Source organism: Coregonus clupeaformis, chromosome 15 (assembly GCF_020615455.1).
Source record: "Coregonus clupeaformis isolate EN_2021a chromosome 15, ASM2061545v1, whole genome shotgun sequence".
Lineage (NCBI taxonomy): Eukaryota > Metazoa > Chordata > Actinopteri > Salmoniformes > Salmonidae > Coregonus > Coregonus clupeaformis.
This window is the reverse complement of record NC_059206.1, coordinates 60693155-60705654: the sequence shown is the minus strand read 5'-3', so window position 1 is coordinate 60705654 and position 12500 is coordinate 60693155. Positions and strand designations below refer to the sequence as shown.

Here is a 12500-nt window from a genome sequence, read left to right as displayed (position 1 = left end):
AACTAGATGATGATGAATTCGATTTCCTGGGATTCATCTTTCTAAGACATCCTCTTTGTTTCGTCTTTCTTGTCATCTTCCAAAGTGGTCAACTATCTTCTTGTCTCCTCCTTCTCCTCCTTATATTTTGGATGGCCTGAGAATACTGGTGCCCTACTGTCTATGTGTATATACAATATGTGTGTGTGTGTGTGTTTGTGTGTGGGGGGCCAGGCCAGTGTGGTGGATGTGATTGTGAGATAAACACTTACTCACACAGCCACAGTTTATCAGACAGACATGATTGTCTTAGCTGGGCTCAGCTAGAATGATTCGCCCCACAAATGAGACCTCATCTCGAACCTGCTGACTGTCTCTGTGTCTGATATGAGCTCCATTCCCCTCAGCCTGACTGTCTTTGTGTCTGATATGAGCTCCATTCCCCTCAGCCTGACTGTCTTTGTGTCTGATATGAGCTCCATTCCCTCAACCTGACTGTCTCTGTGTCTGATATGAGCTCCATTCCCCTCAGCCTGACTGTCTCTGTGTCTGATATGAGCTCCATTTCCCTCCACCATACAACGCTGCTATAGCCCTGTCTACTACTCAACACATAAATCTCACCCAGACGTGCACAGAGAGAAAGAGAGAGAGATAGAACAGGGAGAGAGAGAAGGGGTGATAGGAGAAAGATGGAGGGTGAGACTGATGGGTAAGATAGAGAGAATGAGACAGGGGAACAGAGAGAGACAAGAGTGAGAAGAGAGGTAGAAGAAGAGAAAAAGAGGAGAGTGAGAGAGTGAGTGAGTGAGAGAGAGAGAGAGAGAGAGAGAGAGAGAGAGAGAGAGAGAGAGAGAGAGAGAGAGAGAGAGAGCGAGAGCGAGAGAGAGAGAGAGAGAGAGAGAGAGAGAGAGAGAGAGTGGGAGACATAAAGGGAGAGCCAGTGAATAAGCTCAATCAAAGTGAAAGAGAGCGAGAGGGAGACAGACGAGAGAGAGAGAGAGAGAGAGAGAGAGAGAGAGATGTTAGAGAAATATAGCGTGTGAGAGGGGCTTCAGGGTTGGGGAGATAGCGCGGGAGTCTGGAGCAGAATTCTATATCAATGCCGGAGATCACTCAAAAGCACTTTGCCGAATGGAGAAAAAGGAGATATAGATTTTTCATCCAGAAGGATGCAAAAACATCCTATTCCTCACCTCATGGTCTTAGGCTGTATCTCTTCTGCAATACTATATTACTGCATAGCTTTTTCTTCCTCTTACTCTCTTAGTCACACAATCTAAATGACACTCTCTCTCCTTCCCCTCTGCCGCCTGTTTGTGCCTCTGTGTGTGTGTGTGTGTGTTTGTGTTTGTGTGTGTATAGTGTCCATTCTGTGGTGGTGCATAGCTCTCTACTCCCAGCGGGGGATAAAGAGGTCTCTGTTAACCACCCCACCCACTCCCCCAGCCCCTCAACAGGCGCTATCACTAGCATCCATCTCCACACAGCTCAGGTAGCACACCCATGGTTACAAAGACACTGTACACATCTACACGTGTCATACAAGGACCCAAAATAAACCACTGTCCTCAGTGTCTGACGACTATGCATATATAAATGGTATACGTTAACATCCATCCTTTTATCTCTCTGATCAAAACACTGAAGATATTTCAAAACGCCTTCAGAGGATGAATAGACGCTAATGATTTGGACCCAAAAAGGAATTCAAAGGTTATATGGGAGTGACTCAGAAAAGGAGAGAGAGAGAAGAGAGAGCAGACACTAACCGTCCTCTTTGCATTCTTCCGGTGGCTTCGCCTTCTTCGCCAGCCGCGGGTCCAGCCACGACGTCGTCTTGGTGTTGTGGCTTGACGAGAGAGAAAGGAAGAGATAGAAACAGAACGAGAGAGAGAGAGCCAATGAGGGAGGAGATTCTCAATTCAGCATCATTTCAGAGAAAAAGAGACATCCCCTGTGTGCCCACCCTCTAAACTGGCTGGCGAGAAGAAAAAAACCTTTAGGTTAACAAAATGGCAATCGATACTTTTAATTTGCACACTGTTTCTCATTAGTGCCGGGAAGGATGGCGGGATGGTGGGAGAAGGGGAGAGGTGTGAGTGATAGAGCTGAACAGCTGTGGGCTTGGCAGGATCAACAGGGCTGTAAAACTGGACTGTGATCAGATGAGAGGCAGTGCCAAGGAAACTTCAATGGATCTCTTTATCTCATCTGAGGACATAATGCCCTCCCTTGAAGACGATGACAGGACATGAGGGGGAAGGGAGGGAGGGAGGGAAACGTGGCTACAGGAAAGCGGGACGAGCTGCCTACATTTTTTCCCCCGAATCCATCCTTGAAAATCTCGGTGATGAAATCCCCCTTTCTCTCTCTCTCTCTCTCTCTCTCTCTCTCTCTCTCTCTCTCTCTCTCTCTCTCTCTCTCCTCTCTTTCTCTCTCTCTCTCTCTCTCTCTCTCTCTCTCTCTCTCTCCCCTCTCTCTCTCTCCTCTCTCTCCCTCTCTCTCTCTCTCTCTCCCTACTTTTCCCTTTTTATTCTGCCTTTCAGTCTCTTCCCACCCCTCTCTCTTTCCCACTTTCTATCCGTCTTCCTCCCTTCCTCCTTCTCCCTCTCTTTCTATCTCTCCCTGTCTTCCCCCGTATCTCTCTCTCTCTCTCTCTCTGATTGGCTGACTGGCTGACTGGCTGGCTGGCTGACTGGCTGACTTGCTGACTTGCTGGCTGACTGGCTGGCAGGCAACTACAATATATCTAATCCTGCTGGATGTTTTCTCTGCTACTGTTATATGACGCAATGAAAGGCGGTCCTCTTGGAACCAACGATCGTGACAATGTTTCTGTCACATAAATTCTATCGATTGTTAATTTCCTAAAGGATTCTGTAATAACCTGCCTATCGCCTTACACAGACAGGCACGTACACACTCACGCACACAGTCAGAAGACATTGAAATAAACTTCCACAGAGGTTTAAATATTATTCAAATAAGAATAAAAGTATTCAAATAAGTAAGAGAAAGACAACTCACCTCTACAATTGTATTGCAGCAGTAAAAATCTAACAGGTCCAATGAATTAGACCTGTTGTAAAATATCTCCAATACAGCTAGCCACATGGAACAATAGAATTCATTACAGTTGGAGTGTGTGTTAGTGTGTGTGTGCGCGTGTGAAAGATGCTTAAAATGCTTGGGCAACTTTTACCTTCTATTCTCCCTGGTGAAACGATGCGTGGACAAGAACCTCTAAATCTCATTACAACAACAGTCAACTATTTGGCTGCTGTTGGCTGTGTGTGTGTGTTGGGATAATTTTACACCTTTCTCTTCAGCGGTGACACTTACTCGATAAAGTACACCTCTCCCTTCTCTGTGTAGGCCATCTCCCAGTTGTCTGGCAGAGGGCCTAGCTCACTCTCATTCTCATCTGGCTTGGGGGGTGACTTGGCTAGCTCGCCCCCCTCCTCCTGGGGGCCTTCGTTGTTAGGGGTGGTGGGGGTCTCGGTGGAGGGACAGGTCTGAGGGGGGACGTCCCCCGAGGAGACATCTGTACTCTTGTCTTCATGTTCGCTGGACTCTGAGTAGGAGAAGAGAATGACAGGTGAGTCAGAGCTGACATTACTACTGGAGGAACAGGGGAGGGAAGAGAGGAGGAGGGAAGAGAGGAGGAGGGAAGAGAGGAGGAGGGAAGAGAGGAGGAGGGAAGGGAAGAGGAGGAGGGAAGAGAGGAGGAGGGAAGAGAGGAGGAGGGAGGGAAGAGAGGAGGAGGGAGGAGGGAAGAGAGGAGGAGAGAAGGGAGGAGGAGGAAGAGAGGAGGAGGGAAGGGAGGAGGAGGGAAGGTGGAGGAGGAGGGAAGAGAGGAGGAGGGAAGAGAGGAGGAGGGAAGGGAGGAGGAGGGAAGAGAGGAGGAGGGAAGTGTCACGATCGGCGGTGAGAGAGGAGGACAGGCGCAGCCGAACATATATTTATAGATACCGAAAAACAACAAAAGCGAAGGGACGCCGTACGAAAGCAACACGGAACAAGAAACCACAGGAATGAATGCTAACGGCACCTAAGTATGACCAGAGACAACGAGCTACAGCCGTCTCTGATGGGAGGGCAACATAGATATACAACAGCTAGAACAGCAACATGAGGCTCAACATACAGAGTCCCCAGAGCCAGGGAGGTGACAGGGAAGAGAGGAGGAGGGAAGGGAGGAGGAGGGAAGGGAAGAGGGGGCAGTGTGATTGAGTGCCAAGGAAAAAGAGATGGAACGGGATAAAAAGAAAGATGGAGAGGATTTCAAATAGGGAGAGGGTGGCAATTACACAGGGACAGAAATAGAGAGATAGATAGATAGAGAGAGAAAGAGAGAGAGAGAGAGAGAGAGAGAGAGAGAGAGAGTAAGGATACCGAGTAGAGAGAGATGGAGAGTGATTGAAAGAGAGAGGGAAATAGACAGAGAGAGCAGAGTGAGAGAGGTGGGAGGCAGAGGAGATTGAGAGAGAGAGAGTGGAGGAGCTGATGATGTGTCCTAGTTTGAGTTGTGGCTCTTGGTTGGGCCATCCCAGAGGACAGCCAGAGCAGCAGCAGGCAGAGGTAGGGAGGGAGAGTTAATCTATGAGCTATCTGCTCACATCACACTGCCTGCTATATCGATTCCCCTCTCTCTCTCTCTCTCTCTCTCTCTCTCTCTCTCTCTCTCTCTCTCTCTCTCTCTCTCTCTCTCTCTCTCTCTCTCTCTCTCTCTCTCTCTCTCTCTCTCTCTCCCCCTTTCCTTCAACCTGTCTATACACTGTCCATACACTCAGTAACAGAAAACTACACCAGAGGACTGCAGCTCTAGGCTGAATACTCAACATCGAACCATTCTTAGCTTTGTTCACATAGCCCAATGAGTAGCAGAGCTACTGTGAGAAAGTACAGCAACATGAGACTACTCCAGTCCTATAGCTCAAGGGCAGTTATATGGTTTACCTGACCAGAACATACAGTACAATTAATAGTTTGATCATTTATAATGTAAAGCCATTTTCTAAAGGTCTTAAAAGGTTTGACTAAATAACTACCGTAACAGTGTCATTTATTTTTACATTAACAAACGTCATAACAAAATGAATGATACTATTTGTTTTCATGACATAGATAGGGTTTCTTCATTCTTATATTAAGTTAGACAGCCAGCATCTTTGCTCATAGTTGAGAGTAATGACTGTGATGTGGCTTGCATTGATCCAGTAAATCTGCTTAGTGGAATCCCACGCTTGATTTGATCAGAGCCTCCAGGCGATGTTTCTCTGTATCGGTGCGGAGGGGGGGATCTAGCCTCTGTCTATGTGACGTAGACTAACTGTACTGTGATCTGATCTAATTACTGGGAGATGGGATGAGATGGGATACAGTGTAAGGCTGTTGTCTCTGAACACTATCAGTCCTAACCGTCTATAGTTCTGCTACATGGGACAGTCTGCTTGAGGGACGTACCCATGCTTTTTATAGGCATTAAGACTGTTTTTAATTTAGACTCTATGATGATTAGGATGATGATGATCTGAGCAGCTTTGGCATGGGAAGAGCTCCCTGTAGGCAGTAGGGAAATCTATCCATCCTTTATTATGTTATTGTATGGCTCTGACTGAGAGCTGGTTGCTACGATGTAACCTAGACGATAGACTGTTGCTATGTTGTCTGATCAGATCCCACGGGTCGTTGCTATCTCGTTTCGGCGGTGACCTTGTTGTCATGACGAGGATCTATTGTTGCACATCAATACTATGTCTGCGTTGGAACCTAACCTGGGGTGATGCCATTGCCGTTGCCATTGACAACGGGCCTCTCCTCTTCCTCATCCTCGGGTGGCTCGATGCCGGCCTTCTCCATGTTGCTGACCGACTTGTTCCGTTTCCTCTTCCCCTTGGAGCTGGGTCGGGCGCCCGGCAGGAGCTGATCTGTTACATTTAGCAGCAGAGGGCTGGGCTCGCACGGGGGCTTGGGGGTGCCGTAATAGTTCTCTGGAGAAGGAAGGAAGGGATACTTCATATTAATGATCATTTTATATACTTAGTCAGTCATACACACATCATTTATACTTAGGTGCTGGTGGGTGAGGTTAAATAATCAAAATGGCCAATGTGACAGACTGAGGTTTTAACCCAGGTCTCCCCATGAGACTGTGTTAGTCCGCTGATCTAAAGCCTAGGCTATTGCTCCTACTTTAATAGCTTCAATGCTTGGATCGAAAATGACCTGAGGAAGTTTCACCTCAGATTGAAACGTTGTCATTATTAAAAGTGATATATGAGCAATTTAGAGCATTTTCGCTATCTTTTCATAATAGTTATCTGTACCAGAGGACCGAGACACACATTCAGGAGTTGAACCTCAAGTCACATGAGTGAGCAGTGAGCACAAACCTGCTTAATATGCAACATGCCTGAGTTTTGGACACATTTTGTTTGCCTTTGATGATGCGTCTATAAAAATATTTGCTTGGATGTTTTTCTCCCCTCTTTCTTTTCTCTTCTTACAAGTTAATATTCAAGCGCTAAAGTAGGGATCACAGGAGACAACACAGGCACAATCGGAACATTAAACTAAACTGTCTATTTAAAGGGAAATCTATTGTACAATGAAATATTGAAAGGGAGAGAGCAAGTGAGAAAGTCACGCGGGAAGATGATGTAATTATTACATAACCCAATGGGACCAGGACCAGGAAGTGGAAGGTCACTTGATGTCCTGTTCTGTTGTCTAAAGCCAGGTGATCCATGAACATTGAACGCACACACGCTGGGAGTTAAAGTTCATATACTTCTTAAAAGTTCATGCGGATTCGCCAACTCCCAGCATGCAAAGCGTTTCTGGGTTTGTTCTGAGCTTGCTCCCCTGGGCTCCTCCTCGCTGACGCTTTCACACATCGCCCACTCTGATCCTCCAGCCCCTGAGTCTGCCAAAATCTCCTCCACACACACACACACTCGCACGCACACAAACATCCCTTGCTACAGCTTTAAGCCCAGAGATACCTGGCAAAGTCCTGAGACAGCGGATGTCTTTGTTTAGCTGATGTGAGATCTGATTAAGTGTTTGGGCTCTACTCTCTGTAAACACGGTGTGAAATGGACTAGGGGAGATATGATGTTTCCACAGCAATGGAACCTAGTTCCCTTGAGAGCAGGCTCCAAGGCACTACCTCTCCACTGGAGATTAGGTCCTGTAGGTAGAGAGGGTTTCTATGAGCGTGAGATTACCCTGCACTTCTCAGTGGTGCTTCAGTACTTCTAGAAGAGAAACCAGACACCCAAAGATATGTTGAAAATCCAATGAGATTATTCTAATCCTGGGGATTAAGTATTAACATGATTAACCCCAACAACACGTATGCTGCAGACAGTTGAGGGACCATGGAGAAAATAGTAGCTGGAAAGTCCTATGTTGGTTTGTATCTCAGATATTTGCTGTGGTTAGAAAAAGGCCCTGTGACTCAAATTAAAATGAGAGAACATTGCTGTAAAATTGAACGGAAAGGCTTAAAACCACAGACCACAGATTATTTTACCCTGCTGCTGCCTAAAATCTAAAAGCATGTTCAGTCAGACTTTCAGGGAACTCAAATCTAAAATCCACAAAACAGCACCGCATGCTTCAAACCTTCAAACATTCCTACATGAACTGAAGACAATCTCCAGTAGTATTCTACAATGCTAGATCAGTTGCATACCTTACTGTTATCTAAATGAAAGCCAAGAGACACACTGACCCATCTGCCTCTCTCTCTCTCTCTCTCTCTCTCTCTCTCCCTCTCTCTCTCTCTCTCTCTGCCTCTCTGCCTCTCTCTCTCTCTCTCTCTCTCTCTCTGCCTCTCTCTCTCTCTCTCTCTGCCTCTCTCTCTCTCTCTCTCTCTCTCTCTCTCTCTCTCTCTCTGCCTCTCTCTCTCTCTCTCTCTCTCTCTCTCTCTCTCTCTCTCTCTCTCTCTCTCTCTCTCTCTCTCTCTCTCTCTCTCTCTCTCTCTCTCTCTCTCTCTCTCTCTCTGCCTCTCTCTCTCTCTCGCTCTCTCTCTCTCTCTCTCTCTCTGCCTCTCTCTCTCTCTCGCTCTCTCTCTCTCTCTCTCTCTCTCTCTCTCTCTCTCTCTCTCTCTCTCTCTCTCCTATCTGCCTCTCTCTATCTGCCTCTCTCTATCTGCCTCTCTCTCTCTCTCTCTCTCTCTATCTGCCTCTCTATCTGCCCCTCTCTGTGTGTCTCTCTCTCTCTCTCTCTCTCTCTCTCTCTCTCTCTCTCTCTCTCTCTCTCTCTCTCTTTCTCTCTCTCTCTCGCTCTCTCTCTCTCTCTCTCTCTCGCTCTGCCTCTCGCTCTGCCTCTCTCTCTCTCTCTCTCTCTCTCTCTCTCTCTCTCTCTCTCTCTCTCTCTCTCACTGCCTCCATCTCCCTCCACTCCTCTAATTGAGCATTACATATTAAAAAGGTAAATGATGGTGGTACAGCGGTGCAGCCACCCAGAAGAAGGGTTCTCTCTACGGAAGAAGACATCCTTGGAGAAGTGATACACGGCCTCAATCGGAGAGAGAATCTATCATCGCTCCTGGCAACCAACCGTTAAATTGACCATCTGCAATTTATTTTTCTGCCATGACAGGCGCGAGGCTGAGCGGGAGGGCTCGGCGAGGGAGCTGACATGGAGTTAATGCATTATCTGTCTGTGTGGTGGAGTCCCCTGTATCTGACAAAGTGGAAAGCCAGTGGTTTAGTACACCCAGCACAGAGCCACACAGACCAGGGCAGATGGAGAGAAACTGGAGTGAGTCGTGTTTATTCTGGAGCAATTAGGGCTCAGAGGAGAGCCAGCATGGAGGAGATAGCAGAGTGGAGAGGTGGAGTGGTGTTGTGTTGTGTGTGCCCGAGAGTGAGTTTTCTCTACTCTGATTAAAACAGCTTTTCTGTAAGCTATGTTTTGATATTGCACACAACCTATTCTTCTCTGTCAGAGATTGGAAGGATGGTAAAGGAAATATAAACAAACAGCTACATAATAATTACTCCAACAAGCAATTGAACAAAATCAGAAAAGACCACCAAAAAAAGCGAAAAGCTTGCTTTTACCTTCATAAGTTCCGCTCTCTAGTAAGGCTCCACTTTTCTCCAATTCCATAAACCGGTCAACAGTCACAAAGTTGTAGTCCACCCCCGGGACCTCTCCTTCCTTGGGCTGCCTGGTTGTACCTACCGGAGAGGAGAGGGGAGGAGCACAGTTAGAATCAGGGAACTTACTAAGAAACTGTGTATACCTGCATACAGGAGAGACGAGCAGGGTAAGCATTATGGCCCTTTTTATTAACTGTGTGTACCGTAGAAATAGAATGAAAAGAATTGTAATTATATGGTGTGTACACTAGTTAGTACTAGTTAGCATTGGCTCATGGAACTACCTTTAACTTCCTTCATAATGGACACAGAGACATACAAATGGTATCCATGACTTCATCTGACTCTGGGGAAGTAGATAAAGGACCTAATTGCCAGAATTCCGAAGTATCCCTTTAACAAAAGGATCATACTTTGAACACCTCAATGTCTCATAAAGAATCAGAACAGAACGGTCGATTAAGGACAAGCTGACCCTGAATCAGTTATATTAATGTATTATGAGCGGGTCTCTTGGTTGCACATTTTAATTAAACTGAATACTTAAGCGCTGTCCTTTGGGATGATGAGTGATGAGTCCTTACTAGGTAACGTTACAGAAAGGTTTCAGCTGAGTGATGCAACTCCAATGGAGAAGAGGGAAATAAGTACAATCTGCATCCAGAGTGTCAAAGCCTCTCAAAGAGAGTAGACAAAGAGCCTCTACACAATCTCAAAGGGCTGCTATCTAGAGAACGCTAGCCTGCTAAATGCTAACAGTAGCACCCTTTTAATCATGTTAGCGATAGCATAAGTGGCTAGTTCTCACCACATTTGCCAGTCGATTAAGAGCGTTGGGCCAGTAACCGAAAGGTCGCTGGTTAGAATCCCCGAGCCGACTAGGTGAAAAAGCTGTTGAAGTGCCCTTGAGCAAGGCGCTTAACCTTAATTGCTCCTTTAAGTCGCTCTGGATAAGAGCGTCTGCTAAATGACCAAAAAATCCCCAAATGTAAATGTAAATCTTAGGTTTTACAAACTCTCTCTCCTAAGCATAGTGTCTGTTTGAGAGACAGCTGTAACTGCCAGTCAGTGTTGTGTTGTGGAGGATATGATGCTAAAGGTATATCAAGGTATAAATTAGTTCCTAAATGCTCCTGCTAGTGCAGTGTGCTAATTAGCCTGTTTCAGCCCCAGAGGTTAGGCTAATTGATGCTGGCTGTGATAGCTCCAAGGTACTCTATCGCTGAGGTGTTAAACAGCTTATTCCCACATCCGTGTTAACACTGCTGTAAAAGTCTGGCCTATGGCAGTCTTTGGTGCTGGAAGAGACTGGCCTATGGGAGCCTTTGGTGCTGGAAGAGCCTGGCCTATGGGAGCCTTTGGTGCTGGAAGAGCCTGGCCTATGGGAGCCTTTGGTGCTGGAAGAGCCTGGCCTATGGGAGCCTTTGGTGCTGGAAGAGCCTGGCCTATGGGAGCCTTTGGTGCTGGAAGAGCCTGGCCTATGGGAGCCTTTGGTGCTGGAAGAGCCTGGCGAGGGTAAATTGAGTGTGTGTCTGTTGAGTCAGACAGTTCATATGTCTGCTAGACTATGTCACATGATGATGCAGCCATGCTTGCCAGCTTAGTCTGGTGCCACAAGCTCTTTTCACCTGTCACATGTGATTATGATGTAACAGTAGTGACGGGAGGTGCTGGATTGGTGCAAATTGAATGCCTCCACGCCATTCTGTCGCGACAGGCGCAAGAGCTGTGAGATACTCTGAGCTTTTCTTCAGTAAGTCGATTTTGGACACCGCCACCCTATCTCTCAATGCTGCTGACAGGGCGTCCAAGCGTGAAATAACGTAATGAAAAGAAAATGACTCCACCATGGCCATTAAAGCGCTTGTCAACGTTGTCTTGAAGCTCAATGTTGATGAATCTGTCCTTAAATCATTTTTTTCACACAGAGACAATATTAAAAAGCCCGTGTTCATGTAAAGAATAAGCCTAAGTGAAAATGTACTAATTAAACTTTCAACCGATACCATGCAATGGAAACCGGAATTCTCTCAGAGTTCAGCGTCAACATCAAACCATGGTGCTCCACATCAAAACACACCAGGCAGAGAGAGTTCTAGGTGAGGGTTGAGAGAGGAGCGGCAGGGGGCTGCTCTAGGGACGAGGAAGACACATCTGAGCCATGTTGATATGTGGTGACGAGAGGAGCTGCTAGTGAACACACATACAGTGTATGTGTGTGTGTGTGTGTATATCTATGTGTATGATACAATATGGAACCTCCAGTGCTACCCTGCATGAGGCCTGCGTAACGATAACAGATTACACCTCCCGACAGCGCTACAGAACGGCCGACACACAGCACAACACTTCAAAGGGAACCTTTGATGTCACAGAACTACTGTATAATTAGCATCGTCTTCCAGTGGGGACTTTTCTATGGCGACACTTTCTAATAGGAGCAACCTATAAGGCATGAAAGTGGTTTTCTGTACTTTCAGAGTTCTGGGTCATCTGTTAGATTTTACATTAGTGTAACATCCAAGCTGGTTTAAGAGAGACATTTGTAGTGACGATTCCCTATAAAAAGCCACTGGCACAGGAGAGAGACGTCCATAACGCGTGCACAGAAATTGCTTTCCAAACGTAATTCTTTTCGGAGTTCCCATTTTTAGTTCCAATACAAATATAATCTATGAGCATGTTCTGTGATACGGTAAGAACTGTATGCACTCTTCGTTCTCCGCTAACCCTTCCTGGTCACCTGTGCTACATGTGACCAGTGAACCTTGACCCCAACATATAGTGCCCTCTAGTGTACAAACAAGTTTAAAAAAAAAATTGGACAGACAACATATACAATGACATATAAACATGACAGCGGCCCCTATGGTTTACCTTGTAGAAATCACCACTTAGCATGATGGAGTATATACTCGCATATGCGGTAACACACCCTCGATAGACTAAAAATTATTCTTCTTCCCTAGTGACTGATCTAAGAAGCCTATATTTATCTGTAATCTACAAAAGCCCCATTGGTATACATTTACAATAAATTAGGGCCACATACCTAATAAATCAAACTGACATACTGTAGGTTCTTTGACCCTAGTGGGGCGTTTTCAAGGCTGTTCCCATGGGGCATTTGGGCACCTGGGACATTTCTAGATTGCTGATAATTTACACTCGGGCTCCAGAGTAGCGCAGTGGTCTAAGGCACTGCATCTCAGTGCTTGAGGCGTCACTACATACCCTGGTTAGATTCCAGGCTGTATCACAACCGGCCGTGATTGGGAGTCCCATAGGGCAGCGCACAATTGGCCCAGCGTCGTCCGGGTTTGGCCGGTGTATGCCGTCATTGTAAATAAGAATTTGTTTTAACTGACTTGCCTAGTTAAATAAAGGTAAAACAAATAT

The 12500-nt window shown here is 46.3% G+C and overlaps 1 protein-coding gene across 6 annotated transcripts in view; it reads right to left on the bottom strand.

Moving 5' to 3' along the window:
- LOC121543600 (membrane-associated guanylate kinase, WW and PDZ domain-containing protein 2-like) overlaps nt 1-12500 on the bottom strand; it is a 242625-nt gene that overhangs the window by 79140 nt on the left and 150985 nt on the right. For all 6 annotated transcript variants that reach the window (XM_045225248.1, XM_045225249.1, XM_045225252.1 and 3 more), the window contains exons 3-6: nt 9060-9179; nt 5760-5975; nt 3325-3556; nt 1752-1831 (exon numbers count right to left, since the gene is read on the bottom strand). In XM_045225248.1, coding sequence (XP_045081183.1) covers nt 1752-1831; nt 3325-3556; nt 5760-5975; nt 9060-9179 — 648 coding nt within the window. The remainder of the gene's footprint in view (nt 1-1751; nt 1832-3324; nt 3557-5759; nt 5976-9059; nt 9180-12500) is intronic.